Genomic DNA, 24,206 nt, shown 5'->3' on the forward strand with positions numbered 1-24,206 from the left:
TCATTCTGACGATGGAAAGTTGCGGATTGAATTTTGAATGTTTCCAATTAAATTCCAATTAAATCTTGTAATTGTCAATAAAATATCAATTACTATTCAAACAATATCCTCCCTACAATTTCCAAAAATTTAAATCAAAATTTGAATTCCCGATAACTTCTGAGGTGAAATTTCACATTTCAATTTTACCTCGAAATCACTCAGGATTTTCAAATAATCCCGGCATTCCCCGAGAGCCTCTACCTGCGCGGTCAATTCCACCCTTACCAACACTCACCAAAACAGCTGTACAAATCATCCCTCCCCCGCCCCAAAAAATAACAACAAACAATCACAAGATTATATACCAAATTGCCCGTGTAAAAATCGAACGCGAGTCCTAAAAACCGACCAATAAGTTCCCTTAACAATGAAAAAGCCTTCGAACTCCTGAGAAATAATTAATAGCGATTGAAAAGGAAAAACCCCTGGAAAATTAGTTGCACAAATGGTCAACATCGAGCGGTGGCATCGTCTTACGTGGGTTCAATGTAAATCGTCTAGTAGTGGTCGAACTTTCCGAAGCTGAATAAATCCCTCACCTCGTTCAGTCCGGAGTTCCAAATTAGATAAAAAATTATAAAAACCGAGGATTTAATTGCTCACAACCTCTGTCCCAGGAATAATTATCGGAATAATAAAAAAAATTCATTGTTGAACGACTGAAGAGTTTTTTGGAACGTTTAAAATGTCTGATACACGTCGCAGAAGGAAGTCAGACCAATCAGGAGGTTCTGAAGACCTGTCCGAGTCTTATGAGGAGCTCAATGCCACCAAGGAAACCCAGGTAAATTATTCAAACGACTTTTTCATTAATTTCTGATTGTTTTGGAATTAATTTGCCAGTTATTCGATTTATTTGGGCGTCTGTCACGCGTTTTTGGAGTACCTCCATCAATCTGGAGCACTACATCTTCACCGGTGGTTTTTTTTTTTTCTCCAATATCGTTCACCAGATTGGGGTCATTTACGGGATTCATCGGTTTCTCTTGTGATAAGGAACGAGTTTATTTATCTTTTATTTTTGGGGGCGAATTTCTCTGTGAAGGTTAGGGTCATTGGAATCGGGAAGTGCAATAGAGGGCACGTCGCCGGCATTCTCTCGTCGAAATTATATTTTCTAACAATAGACGAATTTCTTTTTTGGAGTATTTTAAAGCGTATCCTTTTTTCTTAATTGGATCGGGCTGGGAATTTTTGGCGGCGTTTTTTCGATTTTTAATCGTTAGTTTTTCGGATGGAGCAGTCGATGTTAAGTGTCAAATTTAAGGCTGAGGTGATTTTTAAAATTTTTACAGTGTTTTTCAGTGGGTGGAGTATTTTGGGGATTTCTTTTGAGAGATCGCAGTGTATAGTTGTTTATTGCACACTTGCGATCTTTCGGTGAGACCCATTCGTTCTGAGGAATTAAATGGCAGTGGGAGAGGCATTTTTTTGCCAGGGGTCACAGCAAAATGGACACTGAGTGATAAAATTAGGTCTGCGAAAAATTATTTGTTCCACATGAGAAATTTTAGTGGAGTGGAACAAATTTACGTGGAGGAAAACTCACGTGGAAATCGGGTCGACGGATTCTGTCAGATTTCAATAGATAATTATGATTTCCTTCCATTTTTTTTTCATTTTTATGAATTGATTCATAGACCAAGGGAAAAATTCTCGCACGAAAGATGATGAGTAAAGATCAAAAGAGAAATCGCATGACTCTGGAAAAAATTATAATGTTCTATCAGAAATTGAATGAGGTTTTTATATTGGAAGATATTTGAAATTCATATTGCCCAGCTTTTTTGGTCGATGATTTGCCTTGTTTGGTGTTATCAGTAATGAGGCATACACACATTTCTCGATAGTAATTCTTTGTATTTCATACAAGCGCAAGAAAGTGCGATAGGAGCTCACGTTACACAAACAAACTCTGAAGTGTCTATGGGTTTTAAATATTGAAATATTCCAGGCAGTATACAAACTATAAAAAATTTACCTGCCTCACCACTATCTAATCCTTCCTTCTTTAGTATTCACTCATAGATTTTTTTTCTTCTTGAACTCATTGAATTATTTCGGCAATTCTTTTTGAATTCTCAACTCGCATTTATTCTCCGCGTTTAGATAAATAGCAAAGATTCTCGAAAATGGAATTTACAGAATAGTGAACCGACGGAGGCACACCATGACTCCGAGTATGACACAGCAGGAAGTGATGGAGAGTCAGACGGTGGATCTCAGGACGGTGTCCAGAGGGAGAGTGGTGATGGCCAGGAGGAGGACAAACCCCAGAAAAAATTGGATGACGACGAGGACAGGCGAAATCCCCAGTACATACCGAAGCGTGGGACATTCTACGAGCACGACGACAGAACAGCCGAGGAGGCGACAGAGAGTACTGTTGAACAGCCACCAGAGAGGGATAATAAAGAGAAGAAGGTCTGGAGGGAGAAGGAGGACAGATGGGATCACGACAGGTACAACGATGAGGAACAGGCGCCCAAGAGTCACGAGGAGCTCATTGCAGTCTATGGGTATGACATTAGAAATGAGGAAGGCCCACCAAGAGCTAGGAGACGAAGAAGATACGGACGTGGTCCCAATAAATACACTCGCAATTGGGAGGATGAGGATGCTTATGGAAAAACCAGTGGTAATAACACATCTACGAAACATAATAGAAGGTCTAACAGAGGTGGTGAAGAATTTCCTGCCCTAAGAGGCTCCAAGGACGAACCTGAAACTCCTGAGGAACCTGTTATCTCGTCAGCATGGTACACCAATAAAAACAAATCCCAAACGAAACAATCGAATTTTCCACCGCTCCAGTCACAGCAGGATAACCAGAACAATAAAACACCTGGTGTTCAGAATAATTTAACTAATGAAAATAAAGCTCCGAATGAGCCGACAAATCCAGCCTGGAAAAAAGACGCTAAATACACGAGTCAGAGTCTTAGTCCCAGTAGAAATATTCCTCACGTTGAGCCTGATAAAATTGTTTATGGTAAACAGAATCACGTGAATAAGCGGCAGGTCCAGGAGTCTGTCAGTTTGGCAGCGAGTCGAGTTAGGGGACGTGGATTCAAACCTAGTGGTAATAATAATGTCATTGCCAATAGATCGGTCGAGAATAAAGGGCCGAAGGGTCGCGGAGGTGGAGTTATCACCAATGACAATGTACGGAGAAATACGAGTCTCGATGAGGAGCAAATTGTCAATGACATCAAGCACATGAGCGTCAATGATGGCAATTATCATCACCAGGGACGGCCAAGCAGTGAGTATACGGTCATATGATCAATGATTCAATCATTATCAGTAATGATTTATTTTCAGGGAATTTTTATGCACCACCAACGAATCAACGTCCCAATGTTCCTCCACCACGAATGCAACCACCATCACCTCAACAGCAGAATCATCTTCAATCACTGCCCGATGTTGCTGGTAATAGACCAAAACGATATTCCAGTCTTCGACAGAGACCAGCTATGCCGGAGGGTCCTGTCCAGCAGACGTACCCTCAGCAGCATTCACAACATGGACAGCATAATCAGCATGGATTTTATCCACCACAAGGTAATGATTAATCATCTTTTATTTAAAATATTTTCTCAGAAACCAATTTAATTTTATCACTTTCGATATTAAATATTTTTCAGCATCTTATGTCTTTTTAATCCACACCGTTCTTTTTATATACAGTTGTTTACTCAATCATTTTTATTAATTTACCTCTATCAGTTGACTAATAAAATCCTCAGACTTTCAAATTAATATCTGGAATTTAATCATTTTCTCAACCTTGTGTCTTTTTATAATTAATATCACTCTTATTATGTACGATCATCTAGCTGGAAACGCCCACGGTGTACTAGACTCCCAAGGTAAGGGCAATTGTTCCCAAAATTAATTGTTGATTGTGGTTTTGTTGTTCCTTAAATTGTTTATCTCATTGATTTCCATATTGGAAATGTAATGAATTGGTATTGGAGAATTTCATGCATGAGAATGTTGAATATTCAATTAATGAAATATTAAGATGGCATTTGATTTTTATTCTCAACGAATTGTGTGAAATTCTGTATTGATGTAGAAAAATGTTGTTTCGTGTGGTGCAGTCGTGAGATTTATGAAATGTTTTATGAGTACTTGATGGTTCTAGCTTATCCACAAGGGCATTTCGAGCCACAACCACCTGGACCAACGACTGTTGCTCCCATGGGTGGACAACCAGTGATGCCATTGCCACCAGGTGGCCAGCCAGCTCCTTATGCACCTCCACCCTTTTTAGTACCACCACCGCAGTTCATTCCACCGCAAACTGCACCACCTAATATCATAAATTATGTGTCAGCATCCAATGGTCCACCATTTCAACCAAATTTCCAGGGATATCAGGGGTATAATCCCACTGTTCAGGTAAATAGTCCCCTTTTATTTTCCAGTATTATTCCTTCGTTATTGAAAATAATATCCTAAAAATAAAAAATTATCTGCTTTCAGATTAAAAATTATTGGAGAAAAAACTCATTAAAATTGTAATTTTATTCGTTATTACCTAACGACAAAAATCCGATTTCTATAAAATGCTTTCCACTTTTTACGGGGAAGATAAAATATTGAAAGAGAGAATTAGAGTAATGAAATGTAATGGTCCTTGTGTTGCAGCCACAGGGTCCCCCACCTCCACCAGATTTATTCCAACCCCAGGGCTGTACTTACTATAATCCAGCTCAACAGCCACCCCAACAGCAACAGGCAGCTCCAGTTCGTCGTCCAAAGGCAGCAATTCCTATTCTGCCACCCCCTGATAACAGCCAGCATCACCAGGGTAGTAGGGGCAGGGGTAGAAGCATCAGCCAGACATCCCAGAACCCAACGGGTCATGCCCAGTCCTTCGAGGAGGTCAGGATGGAGTCCACAGAGATCAACTCCAAATTCTCGCCAGAGACATTCGAAAATTCACAGCTCGAGGGGCCTGAGTCCTCTCCAGACCACGTCCTACAGTCGGAGAGCAAAGATTCACCCGTTGTCGTCGAGGGGGAGGCCAAGGTCTTGGAGGATACAGGAAAAATTGAGGTTGAGGTACCACAGATGGATGAATTGTCTAATGTTGATATTGATGAGGGAAAAGTGTCGACTAGTGTTGATATTGCCGTTACCATTGGGGAGACTGACATCACCAAAGTCGAGACTATCGTGCATGAGAAACAGGTTGTGGAGGAAGCAGCTGCCTAAATTGATCGAGTGATGAGTGGAGAATATTTAACGACGTAATTGTCGGTGAAGAGCATGCATAGATTTTGAGGAAACTCATCTCGAGGGAAAATTTAATTTTTTTTCCCCGGACATATTTTGATGGTTGAATTTCGGTCGAGGCCTCCGAGTGAATGATTTTTTTTTCTTCGAAAATGGAGCCTGTGGGTCATTCATTTAATTGATTTATTGATGAAATTTCGATTTCCAGTTCATGATTCGTATGAAAAAAAAATTACTGAATTAATAGGGTCTTAAAAAATCAATCGAATAAAATAATACAATTGTAATATCTCATGAAGTTCAATTTTAAAATAACGTAACGCGAGAAATTGAATAATAAATTAAAAGAAGTTAAAGAGATAAAGGGAATTGAGAGGAAAGTTGAAGCAATGCGAAATGATTGCTGCCTATCGACAAAACTTATTAATTCACTATTCAATGACGATTAATGAGTCTATGAAATATTTAAGAGATAATTATGAGCTATCTTGATAGATGAGAATCGGAAGTTGAGAAAATTCGAGACAACGGAAAATGCAGAATGAGAGTTTTTAAATTTAACTCGATAACGCTGAGATATTTAACATTATATAGATAGCTATATAAATATTTTCCCAGAAAATTAATAATTATGTACGTAGGAATTTTGAGGTTGATATTGATTGAGCTTAGTGTACATAAAAGAAATTATTTGAAAATTTTTTAGGGAAATAATTGAGAGGAAAATTGAACATTAATGATAGATTCGCTTGAGAGATATTTTCATGCAGCTTAAAAAAATTATTTCTTTCCTTTTATATGTGCCTGCGACATCATAATTATGTAGAGTATATTTGCTTCTTGTACAAATATCTAAGAATTGTATTCTGAATATTATTTAACACGCCTGGGCGAATAAAAGCATTCGGAATCCACTACGAAACTGTTATTTCGTCGATTAAGTCTTTCTTTAATCGTGCTTTTGCAAATAATTTTTTTCCCCCATTTTCTAATGGTCAGAGCATTAACTTGCGCAATCAATAAGATAAAAATTGGAAAATGTTTCATGTATAAATAATGAAATATAATGCTGGTTGAATAATAATTTATTGACGTATAAAATGCAACTGATGAATCTTTTATATTGTCTAGTTAATGTGCAAGAATAACTCAGATGTATCCAGAATACTGGAAATTATGGGCAACACGAGAAGAATTGAGAATGATCATGAAATATAGAAAAGTGCATTGAAAATATTCACTGGTTTATTTCATTTCCTCAACTCTGGGAAATCCTTTATTTCCGATCTTTTTTTTTTACAATTTCATCATCTTATCTTGTAGATTTTACATAATTGACATTCAATAACATTTATTTACAATTATTCCCATCATATTTATACATTTATTGCCCGATAATTCACTACTTCGAATATATTTCGGGGCGAACAACTCGAGACACTCAGTTCTATATTTATTACATACTTTGTTGTCCAGGGTTCATTTTTTCAAATAAAAAAAGGGACTGAATCCATAATTGACGACGAGAATTTACGCTGTCTTGTTTTTGTTAAATATTCAATAGTCATTTTTGGAAGAGAAAATTGTTACCGCTTCAATAAATCAAATATTCATCTCTAATTTGTATTTCGCATGTGACACGCGAATATTCAGACTCCGGAGCAGTCGCATGTGATATTTTCGTTGCCTCCGCAATTTAATTCGGAATGGTCAATATTCTTGATACATGTCATCCACACTAGAATATGCGATGCATGAAAAAAAATTTATTGAAAATGAGTTCTCAAAGGAATTTAAATAAAAATCATTAATTAATTATACAGAGTTAACACATTATTTATTAGATAATTATATTGTTTCGGGGGACGTGAATTTATTGAAATTGAAGAAATCGGAGGATTTATCTATTGGGGATTTTGATATGTCATTTGGTGGGCGAAATTAATTTATCGTGACTGGCTAATGCACATGTTCAGGGGTACAATTTCACTGGTACCTTGAAGGGTTTGGAAATTCAATTCAGTTGGAATATTTCTGTAAGGTTGACATCGAGGATCTGGAGGGCAGTATGGGAGGGTGCATTTGAAAATTCGACGGTCATTGGAACCTCGTGGGCTGCACTGAAATGATCGTCGAAATTCTTTTCGGAATTTCCCTGAAAGAAAATTGAATATTCGTCACTCCCTCCCCCATAGGAAATTCCAATTCCAGTTTTACATTCCAATATTATAAAATTATCTAAAAAATAACTCACCGCTCATGAAGTTGTAAATTATGGGATTCATCGCGCTATTCGCGTAGCACAACCAATGAGCTATGAGGCTGCAAGTTACATTGATTTCGTTTGAAGGGAGTCCAACTGTTTGTCTGAAATTTAAACAATGTAAAGTAAAACAGAAATGAAATTCTGGCGAAAGCGAATGACTCCTTTCAACTCTGCGTTGTTTCGTTCGGAAATATCTCAGAAACTGAAGGACACAGCTAAATTTCTGTAATTACCTTTCTTGCAGCTCTTATTTATCCCTATAAAAATGATTATAACAAAAATTTAATTATATGCCCTAGGTTCGGAGTTATTTTCGAAAAACTCAGCGAAAGATTCAGCTGTCTCGTTTAATCCTGTCAGTTGGATTCAGAATAAAATTATAAGTGTGTCATTTAATATTTTTATTGAGTGTAATTATTTATCAAATTCATTATTCATACCTTAGAACAATGAGAATATGAACAGGGAGATAACAGAGTCCAAATACGAGAACTACAACAATAAGCATTTTGGCAGCTTTTCTTCGAGACGCCATTTGGCCCTCGAAATTCTCGTGGATTGACGCTGTAGATTCTGTTATCGGTGGTGTACTCCTTGATGCTGCAATTTGCGTGGAGAGAGGGAAATTAAAACCAATTAATTGTAAAGAATCGATTTTTAATTTTATAACAATCGTAAATTGAATAATAATTCGATAATTATATTATATTAATTTATAACTATTATCTGATTCAATTAAAATTCCACAGTAAAAATATATAATATATTTTGAAATATATTTAACATGTACCAGAATGATATGACATAAAAAACCGAGAAATATGTGGGAAGTCGATTTTTTAAAAAATGTCTCGCGAATTTTTCAATCATAAAATGAGATATTCGAGGCGCAAATGATATATTTCCTTGCGCATATGAATGATATATATGTCTCAGGTTTTTAGGTACCATATGGGCAGATCTTTATATATGGACTGAAAAATTGCAATAACTGGGGCATCGAGGGAAAAAGAGAAAAGAGAAGATAAGTCACTCACATTGATATCCTGGGATTTTACTCCTCCAGAGAACCCGGATAATGCTGCAGTAAGTGAATGTCATAAACAGGAGAGGACCTCCGTACAAAAAGACAAGTTTAATCAGTGCAAATATTCTCTCGCTTCTTTGGCTCCAGGACACGGTGCACTGGGTATAGAAAATCGTGTCCACCCTGAGGTGGGGCGCGGGAGCCGTATGGAGAACAATGAGATCTGGAATATCTGACATAAAAATTGCATATAACCCAGGAAATTGCCCTTCAATACTGTTACAAAATATCCTGTAAAATTTCACGGCAAAAATTCCTCATTAAACCTAATTAAACTCAAATTATATGAAATTTTCTAGTAAAAAGGTAAAACGAGTCATTCAGCTCCCCTATCTCCGGAACTGAGGGAAATACAGAAAATCTTGTAATTACCTTTCTTATAGCCCTTAACTAGCTCTACAAAAAGGCTCATGACACCAATTTCGCTATCTCCCTTTATTTCGCAGATATTACCGAAGAATTCATGCGAGAGCTGAATTTTATTCAAATTGAATTGAATTGAAAAATTCAAATTGATAATTGAATGAATTCCTATCTTATGGCTTAATTGAAGTTATTTCTGGTGCAGTTGTCGAGGCTCTCACCGAAAATTAATGAAAATATCCAGATGACGAGAATTGTTCTTTTCGCTCGTTTGGTTGTCGATTTGAACTTGAGAGGAAAGCAGATTGCGTACCACCTGTCGATTGATATGAAGGTAAGGGTGAGGATGCTCACACTCACGGAAACTGTCTGGAAAATAAATGACAATGGGAGTGTCAAGGAAGGCTTTCTCATTCCGATGGGTTAAAAATCATTTTCCTGCATTCAATGGGATTTGTTTTCCCCGCGTTTGACATTTTCCGGAGAAAATTGAAACAGGCGACCGCTCGGGGGTTCCATCGATCACATTATATCGAATGTCTCCGCAGAAATCGATATTGTTGGTAATAATTTAATTATATTTAATAAATCCGAATTTTTTTCTCTGCGCGATCGGAGGGGAGAATTTATAAATGATTAAATGTTGATTAATTAATGTTCTTCTTGAAATTGCAAAAGTTTTATTTCAGTGACATTGTGGCATTGCGAAACTTGATAGTAATAAGAGTAATAAATCTTGGTCTTAAGAAACAAGAAAATTTCCCCGAGTGTCTAATAAAATATTACCTCACGTGGTAACAGGCCTTACCGTCATTTTCACCCTCTTTTTTCCCCCTCATATCGTCATGTTTTTATTCATGTGATAAAACTAGTCGATTTTCCATTCACACGCACCGCCAGAATAATTCACGCAAATGTTTACAGTCGAATTAAAAATAATTAATCTTTCCTCTGAGTATTTTTTCATTGTGAAATTTAATCTTTGAAAATTCAAAACTTCAGGAAAGCCTAGAGATATTGGGAGTTAAAAAAATTATGGGTCATTGTCACATCAGGTATTGAATATTTTTGTTATCCTAAATATTTCGTGTCATTTTTGTGCTAGCGTGAAAATAAAAAAGGTGAAACTTGATTGGAAAATTGAGAGAATTCTGCTTCAATAACAGAGTTGTGAACCCATGAAGAGACCTCTCTGAGGACCTCGAATGCCATGAGATAATCGAATTATATCGATGATTGAGTTAGTCGCAATTTAACGTGCGTACAGAACATAAACGAGCGATTTAACGAATTCTCCACCGTAAGTGCAGGATAAATCGTTTTATTCGACAATTATAATAATTATCTCTTGAATTTCAGAACCTCATGGAATTGACTCTGACTTTAATAATTGATGAATGCAAAAATAAAAACATTATTCATTGATTTTCAGGAATAAAATTTCTTCTAAACGAAATAATTTCAATATTCGAATTCTTTCAGCAATTTTCAGTAAAAAAATCCGCAAATATTCGTATGAATTTATTTATACAAAACTGGGGTTGACATTCAGAAATGATTAATCCCTGTCAATTGTCCTGAATTCCGATGATCTAGGTTTAATTTGATTAATGGAATGGACTCGTGCGGGAATGTACAAACATCGTGTATCAGCGACTAGTAAAAAATTTAATCTCTAGAGAAAGAAAAAAACACCAACGAGGAGAGGATTGCGCGGAGGTACGTACCTAAATGAGGCGTAGTGTGTCCCCAGGTGTAACAAATCACAAGATTGTGAACTCGGCAGGTACCTATTATTTCAATAATATATGGAGTTTGTGGACAACGGCACGTAATACGAGAGGTACACGAGAAAAAAAAAATATGGAGAAAAGAGACTACGAGACTTGTTCGAACATAACAGTCAATCAAAACGGATCGAAAATGTCAGGTGAGATAATTACATCAATTAATTACAGAATGATTGCATCACCATCGGTAATTTCCGTAATTATCAAAGAATTCACCTGTCCCCGAAATTGTTAATTGCTCCATTTAATTATCTAATTAATAATATTAATTCATTAATGGTATTTTAATTCTGGATTAAACAGATTTTTTTTTGGATCTCCCTAATTTTTTTTTTAGTATAGTAAATGTTAGATATTCCATTTTTTAATGGAATATTTGTACATTGGTGTAAAATTATTAATTCGATTAGTGCAATGTTTATAATTAAAATTGGATCATTGGAGGCGTCAGTGCAAGTGGCAGCTAACAGCCTCGCCATCTCAAAAATTATGTACTGGGTATGTCTTGATGGCCATACCCTGCAAGCTCGCGTAATTGCAAACTTGCACGCTATTAAAGTAGCGAGCACCCTTTTTGATGATTAAATCGAACGTCAGGATTTTTGATTAGTTCGACAAGGATTTTCGCACGCGAGATATTTTTTCAGCGGCCGCCATCTCTCGGTACATGAAGCGATCGCAGAGAAAAAAATTCGGTAATTAAAGTGAATAATTATCAACATTTATTCAAAGTCATTTTGCTATCATCAATTGTTATTGTTTTCAATTGTTCATGGGGGGACAATGAAAAATCCCTAATTTATAGGTAATCAATGGAGTTTAGCGCGAATGGAGGTAATGAGTGTAAAAAATCCGCATGATTACTTGCATAATTGCTAATGTCGACTTTCGGAGTCTGATTAGCGGTTAAATACGCGTGAAAATGAAGTTAATGAGTGGAAAAATATGAATGAGAATTCCTGTATCAACATCGAGCCATGCGAACATTTTTTTAGCCAGTACCGCTCTTTTTTATTCGCGTAAAACTTCGAGTACTTTTCTCACACTAATTATTCAATTTTCTTTGAATTTCCGCGGAATTTCAAATATTCAAAAAAATCACTCTTCTGCTCTGATGATTCAGCGAATAAAAAAATGAGATAGAAACAGTAATTGAGGATTAAAAAAGGATTTATCAATTAATTGGTAAATAATAATTGATTATTTAAATGTGGACTCACTTGAAGGTAAGGAATAGCTTTGCACAGGCAATTTCCCAAAAACCAGGTCTCTGTGACGTCCCACAGAACAGTCGATGGTAAACACAGAATAATGACCATCAGGTCTGCAATTGCTAGATTAACGATGTAATAATTAGTGACATTTCTCATGGTGTGATTACGGTGGACCGCAATGCACACCAAGGAGTTGCCGATAATTCCACCGAGGAAAACCGTTGCATGGATACCAATGAGGACCAGGTACCATCCCCTTGGTGTCAAGTAATCAGCAATCAGATCGACGTACGCCTCGTCACTTATGCAGTAATCGTTGGTGCATGTTCTGTTATCAAATTCCGTCACATTATCGCCACTTTCCATCTCAATAAAATCATAGTCACTCAATCTATTCTCTTCGAGTTCATTTCCAACACTTGATGTTACGTACATGAGGAATGAACTTGTCCACAAATTCATGTCATTGCTTGAGCTTCAAGTGCCATTGAACTCATTTTTCCCTTGAGTTCACATTTTTCACAATTTTTTTTCGCTATCTCAGAGCCACCAATCATTCTATCGGCATCGATATTTTTAAGGTGTAATTACTCTTCATTTTTTTATAAATAATTTTCAATTTCGAATGTGATGGAGATTTTCTGGAAATTACACAACAAATTCGCTGAAAATCCAATTAAATAAATTGATATCAATCAATTAATAATTTATATATATTATTTATTGATAAAAAATCAATATTCAATGTGAGTAATAATTTAATCTTAAATTGTTTTGGAATTCAATTTAAATCTTGTTAATGGATTTTTTTTTTGAAAATTAGAAAAACAATTTTGAGGAGAATACGAAATAAAAATATTCTCGTATTATTACTCATGTTTGTGAGCGATTTAAAGGGGAAATGCAATGGAATTCCGTAGCGAGAAGACATTGGCACGTGAATAAAAAATAAAATAAATCGCGATTAACGAAAGCTGAGGTAAATTGCAATAAAAGTTAGCGCTGAGCACGAGAAAAGAGATAACCGTATCTGTTTCAATGTCCTGGGTAATTTTCAGAATCATCAGCTGTATCTGACGAGCTATTTAATTTTTTCATTTTTTTAACTCAAAATTTATTTAAAATAATACGCACATACTCGTGACAGGGAGAATGAGAAGAAAAAATCGATTGACTATTGATCTGCTCGGACTTCAGATAATTGAACTCGTGTGTTAAAAATTATTTTTGAAAATATAAATGAATGAATAAAGGGAAAAGGGGAATTTTCTTGGCACAAATTTACACGAGATTGATTTTTTTTTTTGAATTAAATTTTAATAGCGGAACTACAAACCCCTAGGGCAAATTTATCTATAAATTTTTCACAGCGTGAGAGGGAAATTTTAATTCTCCCCTTCCCCTTCCCCTTGTCAAAACGATTTTTTATCTCCCCAGGTCAAACAAAAAAAAAAACCCTGAAACATGAATAATGGAGCGTAATGCATGATATTTTTAATCGAGGAAGTTACGAGATTAAAAAGGCAGGCGTAAATGTTAATAATTATTGATCGAGTTTATTCAAAGTCATAGAGCAATATGATTATTATTGTTGAGACTTGAAGAAATAATTGAATAAAATAATTAAAAGACGTAGTTCTCTCTGGTCGAGGGATGATTGGGATTTTTTTTTCTTGGTGGTATTTTTTCGATTTTGCAATGAATGATAGACCGATCAGACCAATGGAGCCGTAAATCAAGTACTAAAACGTTTGCAAGAGGTTCATGATTAAATTCAAACAGTCCTAACCAGAACCGATTAATCGACAACACAGAAATTCCAATTAATCTAAACACGTGCGAGTTGATAGGGCGCTCTCAGGAGCTGAGTAATTATAATTGAATGTAGTTGCCTCGCAGTTTTCATCACTGGGGACTCCAGGCAATTCCAAACTTTCGAAAAGATCCCCCGACTTCAATCGTTCGAATGGAAATTGTCGCAATTTATTCAAAGTTTTATAATAACCATTTAAACAATTTTTCCCGTCGTTTCAATAATTTATCCGAGGGATTACATTATTTTTAGTCAACAATTTTACTCACCGGAGACAAATTAAGTTCAAGGTTCAGAGAAATTCCGAATTGTTCAATTAAATAAAAAGTCGAAGTAAATTTGATGAATTTACCTTGCGAATTAAACAATCAGTCATTGGCGCTCTCGTTAACAAAAAAATATTGTTTTCACTCTTTTCACGTTTCAAATAAAAACATTTTTACTGCAATTTTATCGGTGATTGGAAGTCAATTGTTAGTAAATTCTCGAGGTGATACTTCAATTAATAATTCAAAATACGTATTGCAAAACGTGATTTATGTAGAATCGAATGTACACTGAAGAAAATATTTTCTGATGAATTAATTGAAGTCGGTGGACTCACTCGGTGAAAGTAATTAATTTTGTCAATATAAAAGCTGTAATAATAATCCGGGGATGTTGTCGGTACTGATTGTTATAATTTTCGAATTGTTTATTCACTTCGGGGACTTTGAAGATGAGAAATTCGCGGCTTCGGAGGGCCGATGTGAATTCTCCGGTGGATGATGCGCAACTGGCGCGGTTTCTACAGAAATATGTTATCGGTATTTATATATATATGTAATGGCGAGCTCTCGGGTTATACATGAAGAAAAAAAAGCCACAAGAATTACCATGATAATTTCAACACATGAATTTCTCATTATAATTACGGTCTACTGAAGGAATCGTAATGGCGTAGTACACCAGTAGAAATTCAGATTTCCGGGAATTTTCACGGAAAATAATAATAATTACATGATATTGAAAAGTTACCGTAAATGATTTAATATTAATATGTAATATCGAAAATAATATTTCTGAACGTCCCGCGGTTTTAGCGCAAATAAGTTTTTAATTGCTATTTTATTGAAACTACCAGCTGATGCGATAATGTGGAAAGTAGTTTTTTATTCAACTCTGTTTCCCTGATGGAAATAAAATTGCTCATTACGCTTTAAATTCATTTCAATCGATTTAAGTTGAACCTCTAGCGTCCAGGGACCGCCACTTCCTGGACGAAATAAACTAAAAAATCGAGTGCCCCAATTAAATAAATATAATAAAAATAAATTTATCCCGATAATATTAAGAATTATAATTATATTCCAATGGTTATTCTATTTTCAAATTTCTCGCGAGAGAAAACCAAAATTAATATCTGAAATCCTCACTAGATGGCTACGAATCTTTAAGCCTGCAGCCCCGGAATCCGCGAAAAACCCATTAAACAATTAAAAAACAACTAAAAAAATAATGCAAAGCCCATAAAAAAATCCATGTTTAATAATTCCATCAGGCAAAATTTTCCCCAATTATCCCCTCCCCAAAAACATATTCAAAATCACTATAACTAGTGATTCTCCAAATAATCAAATAAACAATCTAAAAATAATAAAAAAAATGGTGATAATTTAGTAATTCGCGGGAAATGGCGGATGTTCAAAAGTTGGCGAGTGAAAATCGGGGAAAATGGGAGAGAGTAATTTTTTTTTTTGGAAATGGTTTCTTGGGGTTTCCCGCAGGTAGTTGGGGATGTTGCAAGTTGCTTATATAGGATTAAAATTTTCTATAAAGTTGGAAGTGTGTGCTAGTGATGGCGCAGCTGAACATTGATCGCTAACGTATAGATTATGGCAGATCTGCTCAGTGGGTGTTGTCACGTGGTCGCTTCAAGTAGCTTGTGTTCGGCTCCCGATTGCGCGATAACAACTTCGTGGTGTTATCACGGCATCACGGATTTGTACCGCCTGCACGGTTGAGTCTTCACGTCGCTCCTCGAACTACCGCGATTTCCAAATTGGGGGGCAATCGAATAGGTCAGACGAGGTAATTTGTCGCTTCCATATACAGGCACTGCAGTTCGCAGTATGCCATTTTTTTAAAACGAGTTTAAAATTTAAACTATTTAAATTAAAACAGCAAGGGGTTTTATTATTTATTTTATCATTTTTTTACGTCAATCAATCGATTGTTTTAAATCAGGAATTTTTCATTATCAATTGCTCTCTATTTTTTTTTTAATTTGATGTGGAAATAAATTATTCAATAACTTGAGAATTCATATAAAAACGAGCAATGAAGCTTTCGTTATTTATTTATAAAATACAATGGAGATGTGAAATACCTAATGGATAATGATTGGTACAAAAGATTATTATAATAACTCATTGTAATTGTGAACAATTGAAGGCAATAAATATTCTACTGTAATTTTTATGTCTCATTTTTCTTCTGGGCTTCACTGTTTAGTTCTGAGGAAACCTGAATAAACATCGACTCCCAATTCCACACTTCGTCGGGCTCTTGAACGCTTTTCTCTGGGTACATCCTCTCCGTCAGAAGAGAGAGATTGACATCATCCAGGAATGCAAAGGAGGCATTTTTCAGTAAGTCCGTATCCAGCTCTTGATAAGCTGCCACGCGATTTCCTCCTCTTTATACCAATAAATATTAATCTCGTTATTAAATAGCTCGAGCGAATTTTTTATCGAATTTCTCATTGACTTTTGACTTACGAGGGGATCGCAGGGGCTTCTGTTAAATTCTCCTCGTGAAATTCCTCGGCGTCGGGGATTATTGGAATATCTAAAATCCATTCGTTTATTTAATTTTCTTTTATTTTATGTTATTCGTTCTTTTCATTACCGTCTATCGATTCTTCCCCGTTTGATTTTCGAGTTTTACTCCTGGAATTACATGAACCAAAATTTATTTATTTTCCATCGATAACGAATTTTGTTGAATTTTCTAAATCAATGCATAATAAATATTTTAACAAACAATTGCTTACTGTTCTGCGATGTGAGCAGATCTTCCTCTGGAATAAAATAAAAATAGAGGGATTATCCATGATTGTTTAAGAAATTTAATTGAAAAAAAAATTTTATTGTGAATTAAACGGCGGAAAATTTATTGCAGAATTTATCGAGAAGTTAAAAATATCATTTTGGCTGAATGTCGGACAATTTTACAACAAAATTTTTCTCGCCTAGATGAAATGAGGGATAAGTACTTAGCACTTTTCAACTCGTCACTCCATCCGGTCTTTCGGGTCCTAGGGGGTGCGACAGGTACCTGAATGGTTTTTCCAGATGTTCCAGAGGAGACTCCAGTGCCAGGACTCTCCAGGATGTCATCATCAAACCTTCCCTCATCCTGATTGACATTATGACCCGCTCTCCTCCCTAATCTCGGTATCAGCTGCTGCAAATAATTCTTATCACCAAGAATCGTTTTCAGGATTAAATGAAAATAATAAAAAACGAGGGGTAAAAATAAAAAAGAATATATCGCTATGAATTTTCGATTTACCTTTTTAGTCACCGGCTCCAGCTCATTGCCCCACTCCATGATGCCATAAACTTCAATTTTTTTTTTCGAAAAAACGAGAAATTCCGAGGAATTCAATCTATTTACATTATTGAGGTGCTTTTGATTTGTTTTAGATGCTCCATGGCAACTGCACAGGTGAATTTACCTGCGCACCTGCGTTTTCAGGTAAATCATCAAGTGCTGGCATCTCGTGACTTCCACGAAAATTCCAATTATTAAAAAATTACGCAAATCCTTTCGAAAACAGAAAAAAAAATGATACATCACGAAAATCTGGATAAAATCTATCACGAACAAACAGGCCATCACAAATTCCATTATAAAAAATTCGAAAGTAAAAAATTTTCTTCTCCAAAAATTTTGAAAAAAAAATTTCGCGCCTCCCTCTCATAAATGTTCTCCTTCCCCTCCTCCCCGCCAGATGTCGCCACCATCACATCCCCTACCCCCACCCCATTCAACAAAGAAACCTCAGATTCCACAGTTCCAGTTCCACAGTTCCAGGACAGAGTTCCCTCTGCCAGGGGGGGAAAGACAAGTGCCCAAGTTGTTCAAGTACCTATTAACCGAATACTTGCATTCTTCGGTCTCCAATCTCATCCATCGCAGCCTGAAAATCCCCGAAAAAAAAACGTGCGATTTTCCCCAAAAAAAAGTAATCCCAAAACAAAAATAAAATAAAAATCATACCATGTGTCGCCACGGGTGTGACTTGACGCGTATCCCGATCTCCCAATAACCAAATACTTGAAAATCATAATAAATAAATTGAAATAAATAAATAGTGACTAAGCCGGTGAGTGTAGTGGAGTTATAGGAAGATCGATCAAGATTTTGTGATAGTATTGTCATCAGTGAGTGAAATATTCTTGACAGGAGGATTAAGGGCCAAAGAACCCGGGGGCACACATAGGCGTGTCGTGTCTGTGTTGCGATATTACCGACGTACAATAGCTATTTCATTATTTTATCCGTCGTGGAAGTGAGCCCCTGGGGTGTGGCTCTCGAGGTGTTGGGATTTTTGGTGGCGATTATCCGTGATTTTTCTTTATTTTTCATCTTTTTTATTTTTCGGTGATTCGGGTTTATTTCACCCGTGTTCTGTGCGGGTGGTGGCTTCCAAAAGGTGGACAACTGGGGGGTGGGGATATTGGAGGGGTAGAGAGAGGTGGAGAACACGGGATTTTGTGGGAGAGACAGAGGGAGCGATAGTGGCGTATCAAGATGGCGCATAATTTGGCACCGAGTGTTAACTGCTCTCTGGATGACATCGACCTCAACGCACTGAAGGTATTTTCATTATTCGTTTTGGAGTACAGGGGGATCTCGGGGGGGTTGCACTCCCGGGGGATGTTTTTTCTGGGTCTTGGGGGGCTCGTGGAATTTTGCTATGCACCAAGTCCCATGTCTCATTTTTTGGGGTGAGGGATTTCAGGGATTTCCAGGGATTTCTTGGGATTTCTGGGAATTTTTTTGGGATTTCTTGGGATTTTTGGGACTTGAAGGGATCTAGGAGGTGAAGGGGTTATTGGGGGTTATTTTAAATAGAGTATTCACTGCTCTCTCGATGACATCGACTTCAATGTGCTCCAGGTATTCTCATGGATGATGTGAGGGTGATGGGTTTTTTTTTTTTGAGGTTTTGGAGTTTTGTGGGATTTTTGGGAGTGAGGGGAATGTAGGGGATGTTTTTGGGGTGAGGGGTTCAATGGATTTTCAGGGATTTTTAAGGGCTCCAGGGATCCTGAGGGTTCGGAGGTCGAGTCAATTATTAAATTGAATTTGACAGCTTAGTTCTGGCAAATGTGACAATTGTGATTACTCCGGGTCCTCGTGTTATCAGCTTTTTCGTTTTGATTGTCCCTCGTCACGTGAATTGTCTTGTTTGGGGCTTCTGAGATTACCGGGGGCAGGAGAGTAAATAAAAGACTGGAAATCAGGGGTTTCTCCGAGGGGAGTGATATCTCTAATTCTGGGTTTGTTTCAACCGAGAGTTTATTTGAGGATGATAGGATTTTTGGGTCTTGGATTATTTTTTGTACGGGTTTTTATTGTTACGGTCTGTGGATATGTAGGAGAGGAAAGGGAATTTAGTTTGGGGAATTGAAATTTCATTTTTTAAACACGAAATCCTCAGAGAAAAAAAAACTATAAATCTGAATGAAATTTAATGCCATGAATATTCTATAAAATCATAAATGACTGAAAGCATCGAATATTCAGGCAATTTTTCTGAATTAACAATTGATTATTCCATTGACAATTGTTATTTTATATTTATCTCAGCCCCTAAAATGGAAGTTGTCTTTGAAATATTAAAGAATTGGTGGGTTTTCACGAAATTTCTCGATAAAATTTATGTTAATTTATGTAGATCAATTCAAAAGGGACAAATTGAGAATTGAGATCTGTTTTAAAAAGAAAGAATTCTGACAGTGTAACAGAATTTTCAGGTTCGTGTAGTAGATGCATTACTAATCAGAATAGAACGCAGTCGAGCTAGAGAAAAAGTGTGGAGAGTTGTCTGACGCGTGTGCGTCATCAATATAAGAGTTTATGGAATGTCTTTCAAAAGCCCCGATGACTCGAGCCAATAACGTTTTTCAATGTATTCTATTTTCTATTCTTTCAGGATCCAGCAGGCATCTTCGAGCTCATTGAAGTCGTTGGAAATGGCACATACGGTCAAGTCTACAAGGTCTAGTCTTTAATTATTTTCGATAATCATTATTGTTACGCTCATCGCGTATTTTCACTTCCGCTCTTCCATTGGGGTGTGGATTTCAAATAGCACTGGGTAATGTTGCTATTGACGATTGTTGCAACATTATTTTTGAGATGGCTATTTTTTAACTGTCGTTTTTCGTTTTGACTTGATGCGTGGGATGTGGCCTGGCCGGTTTGGATTCAATGAATGTCACTGACATTTTCGCCGATTTGAAAATTTCATTGGGAGAGTGGAATATTGAGACAAGATTCTCGAAAGGGGTTTACATATTTTTCATTAATTTTCGAATTTTTAGAAATTAAATTCTGCGACTAAATTATTTAATTTGAGGGTGGATGCATATAGTGGAATTTTTCGAATTCACTTCCCCTACGACCTCATGCACGCGACTATCACGGACACTATATCTCAAAAACTATTGATTTTAGATAGAAACGCTAGGGGAATTTTTAGTAGATAATTAAATTTCTGAGGAAAACGGATTCTTGGTATTTTCACTCAAAATCAATGGTTGTGCGTCGAATTGAGATTGAAAATTGGACTTGCGTAATTTCAACATTTTTTTTTCCCTGAATTATTGAAAAAATATTTTTTACGCATTTGAAACATTTTACTATTGAGTTACACGGTGAAACGGCTGAAATAGTCGACGAATAATCGAATTATTGCCACCCAGATTCTCATTAAAAGTCCATTTTTCCCCCCGATAATTTACGAGTACCTTTTCCAACTCGAGTACCGATTTTTAATTAAGTTCGTGAAAAACTACCGAAGCATGACGGATTGTTAGCGACCACAGCAGCTGGAAATATTCAAGTTTATCCAATAGGGTACGCATCAGCGGTGAATCCCGAATGCCTGAAATTTTCCCAATAAAATGCAGAAATTCCCAGTCAGTCTTTTCCCTTTTGTTCTCGGGTGTTCATTCTTTATTGAAAAATAATTCAATGCAAGCCGGGGAAAAACAAACGGAAATGTCACACTGAGAGGGAAATCGTGATTATAATCAGAGGGAGAGAGACAACAGACGCACACAATTTCATGAGGAGACATGAACTCTAGGTTTTGTGGCAGAAATAGAGGAATAAATTATTGAGTGGGTGGTATTCCGCATGCCGGTCGTTTCCTTCTTTCAATATTCCAATAATTCAAATATTTGAATATCCATTAAGATGATTGCGAAATTGGAAATATTCTGACAGTTAATTATTTGATAATTCTGTAGTGATGGACGAGCTCAATATTTTTTTTTTCTTTAATATTTATATTTTTGATTATGTGGACTTTATGGAATTTATTGAATGGATTCCGTTTACCTGGAATTTGAGAACCTGTCATTTAGTGAATGCCTCTTGATACTGTCTCAGAGTTTTCCCACACCTTCGTCTTTCCTCTTTTCTGGCTATATATTTTTTCTCCCTTTTTCCCTCTTTTTACCCTCGTTGTACTCGAGACGTCAAGTTCGCCGACGAGAGGATCCTCAAACGAATACTGTTCTATTTCCGGATTCTGTCACAAAGCGAGAGGGATTTCAGTCTTTTTTTAACCTTCTCTCATTCAGAAAAGATGGAAAAATATAGTTTATGGGTTTCACCGGTTTCATTGATGAAAAAAATTGCAAGCGCTTTACGATTAATCAATATCGATTCCACTTTTGTCTCTTAGAGATCCTTGCAATAAATCATTTTTGCGTTGAAACATTCCAAAAAGTTTCTGCCCTTTTTTTGAAAATACCAATGAATTATTTAATAGTCAGAATAAAGAAAAATAAAAATAGGGAATTTTTCAATTCGATTACAACTGAATGGTAGAGTCCAGTATTTGATTGATTTTCAGATTATTGAAGATAAAATTTCTGTCACTCGTGTGAAGATTATTCCATGAGAGTTCAATTATTTTTCTAATGTGCAGCAAAAGAGGAAAGAGAGAACAATCCCAAAAATAGAAGAGAATGTGTCTGGGGAGTCACGACATTAATGCATTCTCACGTGTTTCTGAAAAAAATTCCTGTCAAGTCCGAATAATTGTAGGTGATGGTGATTCACCTTGAAAAAATTCTGCCTTGCACATTCGTCCTTGTTGCTGAGGAGGAAGGGTACACAGTTTGCCATTACCCTTGTGGGTAAAACGGTATTTCCTCGAGTACACGTTCACCACATTCGCATTGCAGAATTTTTACTCATATTACTCGTTGAAAAATTGAAATCCATTCATCAACTTCATGAACTCCAATTTTTATTTTCGATATGACGATTTTAAACCATAAATTATTTATTAAAGAATAATTTCTATGGTCATCTTAAGAATTTGTAATCCTAATAACCTTTTAATAATTAATTACTCCAATTAAATTATCAATTTCTCATTTTTCCACGAAAGCCGGTGAAATTACGCAATTAATAGAATTAATTAATCCAATTACTCAATCAGACAATCTATGCGTTGATTATAATTAACTCACGCCAACCATCAACTGAACCGTCAATCATAATTTAATTATAATCAATCCAATTAAATTGTGTCAACGTAATAGTCATTCTTTCACTAAATTTTCTCCTCGTAGAAGAACCAGAAATTGCACAAAGTTTTAAGAGTGGCCAATAGGTCTAAGACAGGAAGAGAAAAATTCTCAGCGAAGAGGATGAGGTATTTTCAAGGTTGAGAGAGAATAAGTCTCGATGCGTGGGCGAGTAAGAGGTACTGTTTCCCAGGAAACAGTCGGCATGGATCCAAGAGAGATCGGCAATGAGAAAATTCGTCTCGAAATTATTGCAAATCTCTCTCCATCTCTTCGTTAAATTTTATCTCCACTGATGAAAACAAAGCGCACATGTGTGCCAAAATAATGGAGTCACTGACCCCAGCCTATCCGGTCTATTAAAACTAATGATTGTTCTCAACGCCTGAAAGAAGGGTAAAACCGTGGGATTTTATCATTTTCTCCTCTGAATTTTTGTCAATTGGCTCCCACTTAAATCAACCATTGCCCTATTTTTCTGATTCATTCCCCTAATTTATCATTTCAATATTTCCCATAATTGTTGTTACAATAAAAATAAAATACCGAAATAATGAAGAGCGAGGGGAAAAATCCAATGGATTAATTGCTGGGATTTAATTTATAGTGAGAGGTCGGAATTAATCAGCTCGTTGATAAAAACCTCTGGGAAATGGATGTATGACCCCATGCCATGTGTGCATGTGTAATATATTGTCTCCAAGTTGAATGCATTGAAATGACGGATCATAATACGAGAAAATGTAAGTGGATATGGGTGAATGTGTGTGTATCAACGAGTATGTAAACTGTTGTTACTCGAGATGTTTCAAATACACCACGAAACCGCACTCGGTGTCATCGGCCTTTACCCACTCAAACATACACACGTGGTCCATTATTTTTTTTTTAATTTCTTTCATTTTTTATTCTACATCTCATCCTCTTATGCCCCCAGAGAGTTTCACGTTAATGCAACATCAAAGAGTTGATAATTTTTTTTATTTATATTCATTTTATCAAACGATTCTTAATCTTTGCGTAATATCTGGTGAATTGTCATCTTTTTAGATTGTAGTCTTTCGAATTTAATGAATGGGCCGTTATCATTTTCCCACGTTTTATTTACTTATCTCAGTGTTTTTGCACACATCGGCGCACCTGAGATACGAAAATTAACAAAACGAGTCAAGTGAAAGGTGAAGAAGCGTAGGCAGGGTAATACCAGCCGTCGAATATCGGCTTTCATTCAAGATAAAACTGACAACAACGAAATGCATGAGAACTTTGTTACCACAAAAAAAGAAAACAGCTAAGATTCCTCAAACGGAGCAATTGTTAATCACTGATAACTCGAGTTCGGTAGAGTGTAAATCATGATATTCTCGTCACATTGAATATATTTTTCGAGGTTTTCAAATGACACCTGACTCATCAAAATCGGGCCATTAGTTCACGACATACGAGCCATTGAAGAATGCCTACTTCACCTTTTCCTATTACAACAATTAAATGTTAGTGTGACACCATTAGCGGAAACGAGTTCCCATTTTTTAAACTCATTTAAACTCAATTTCCGT

At 36.2% G+C, this 24,206-nt stretch overlaps 4 protein-coding genes across 22 annotated transcripts in view; 2 read left to right on the forward strand and 2 right to left on the reverse strand.

The window, feature by feature from the left end:
- Positions 1 to 334: 334 nt before the first annotated feature.
- Positions 335 to 5,494, forward strand: LOC105270462 (protein CASC3). Of its 3 annotated transcripts, none has more exons than XM_011311393.1 (6): positions 335 to 826; positions 2,188 to 3,307; positions 3,367 to 3,609; positions 3,885 to 3,917; positions 4,196 to 4,452; positions 4,702 to 5,494. In XM_011311393.1, exons 1-6 carry the CDS (start codon positions 728 to 730, stop codon positions 5,269 to 5,271), a joined length of 2,322 nt encoding a protein of 773 aa, XP_011309695.1. In that variant the 5' UTR covers positions 335 to 727; the 3' UTR covers positions 5,272 to 5,494. The 3 variants fall into 3 exon arrangements, with proteins under 3 accessions (XP_011309695.1, XP_011309696.1, XP_011309697.1); XM_011311395.1 differs by lacking the exon at positions 335 to 826 and adding an exon at positions 1,059 to 1,315; XM_011311394.1 differs by lacking the exon at positions 3,885 to 3,917.
- Positions 5,495 to 6,560: 1,066 nt separating this feature from the next.
- LOC105270464 (orexin receptor type 2) lies at positions 6,561 to 14,721 on the reverse strand. Of its 4 annotated transcripts, XM_011311399.1 has the most exons (9): positions 14,178 to 14,721; positions 12,446 to 12,676; positions 12,019 to 12,340; positions 9,230 to 9,377; positions 8,596 to 8,817; positions 7,999 to 8,158; positions 7,547 to 7,659; positions 7,289 to 7,447; positions 6,561 to 7,030 (listed from the first exon to the last, which is right to left on the reverse strand). In XM_011311399.1, exons 2-9 carry the CDS (start codon positions 12,472 to 12,474, stop codon positions 6,942 to 6,944), a joined length of 1,242 nt encoding a protein of 413 aa, XP_011309701.1. In that variant the 5' UTR covers positions 12,475 to 12,676; positions 14,178 to 14,721; the 3' UTR covers positions 6,561 to 6,941. The 4 variants fall into 4 exon arrangements, with proteins under 4 accessions (XP_011309701.1, XP_011309700.1, XP_011309698.1 ...); XM_011311398.1 differs by having other exon boundaries at positions 8,596 to 8,808; positions 12,019 to 12,676; XM_011311396.1 differs by having other exon boundaries at positions 12,019 to 12,676; positions 14,178 to 14,719.
- A 1,434-nt stretch (positions 14,722 to 16,155) lies between these two features.
- IFT43 (intraflagellar transport 43) lies at positions 16,156 to 17,541 on the reverse strand. 3 transcript variants are annotated; one of them, XM_011311403.1, is made up of 6 exons: positions 17,381 to 17,541; positions 17,082 to 17,269; positions 16,860 to 16,886; positions 16,715 to 16,755; positions 16,585 to 16,654; positions 16,156 to 16,502 (listed from the first exon to the last, which is right to left on the reverse strand). In XM_011311403.1, the coding sequence occupies exons 1-6, from the start codon at positions 17,417 to 17,419 to the stop codon at positions 16,283 to 16,285; spliced, it is 585 nt and encodes a 194-aa protein (XP_011309705.1). In that variant the 5' UTR covers positions 17,420 to 17,541; the 3' UTR covers positions 16,156 to 16,282. The 3 variants fall into 3 exon arrangements, with proteins under 3 accessions (XP_011309705.1, XP_011309704.1, XP_011309703.1); XM_011311402.1 differs by having other exon boundaries at positions 17,082 to 17,272; XM_011311401.1 differs by having other exon boundaries at positions 17,082 to 17,284.
- A 359-nt stretch (positions 17,542 to 17,900) lies between these two features.
- The window catches only part of msn (serine/threonine-protein kinase msn), a 28,661-nt gene continuing 22,355 nt past the window's right edge, over positions 17,901 to 24,206 (forward strand). For all 12 annotated transcript variants that reach the window (XM_011311404.1, XM_011311405.1, XM_011311408.1 and 9 more), the window contains exons 1-2: positions 17,901 to 18,691; positions 20,034 to 20,099. In XM_011311404.1, the coding sequence (XP_011309706.1) occupies positions 18,626 to 18,691; positions 20,034 to 20,099 (132 nt within the window). In that variant the 5' untranslated portion in view covers positions 17,901 to 18,625. The remainder of the gene's footprint in view (positions 18,692 to 20,033; positions 20,100 to 24,206) is intronic.

This window comes from Fopius arisanus, unplaced genomic scaffold (assembly GCF_000806365.1).
Source record: "Fopius arisanus strain USDA-PBARC FA_bdor unplaced genomic scaffold, ASM80636v1 scaffold00088, whole genome shotgun sequence".
NCBI lineage: Eukaryota > Metazoa > Arthropoda > Insecta > Hymenoptera > Braconidae > Fopius > Fopius arisanus.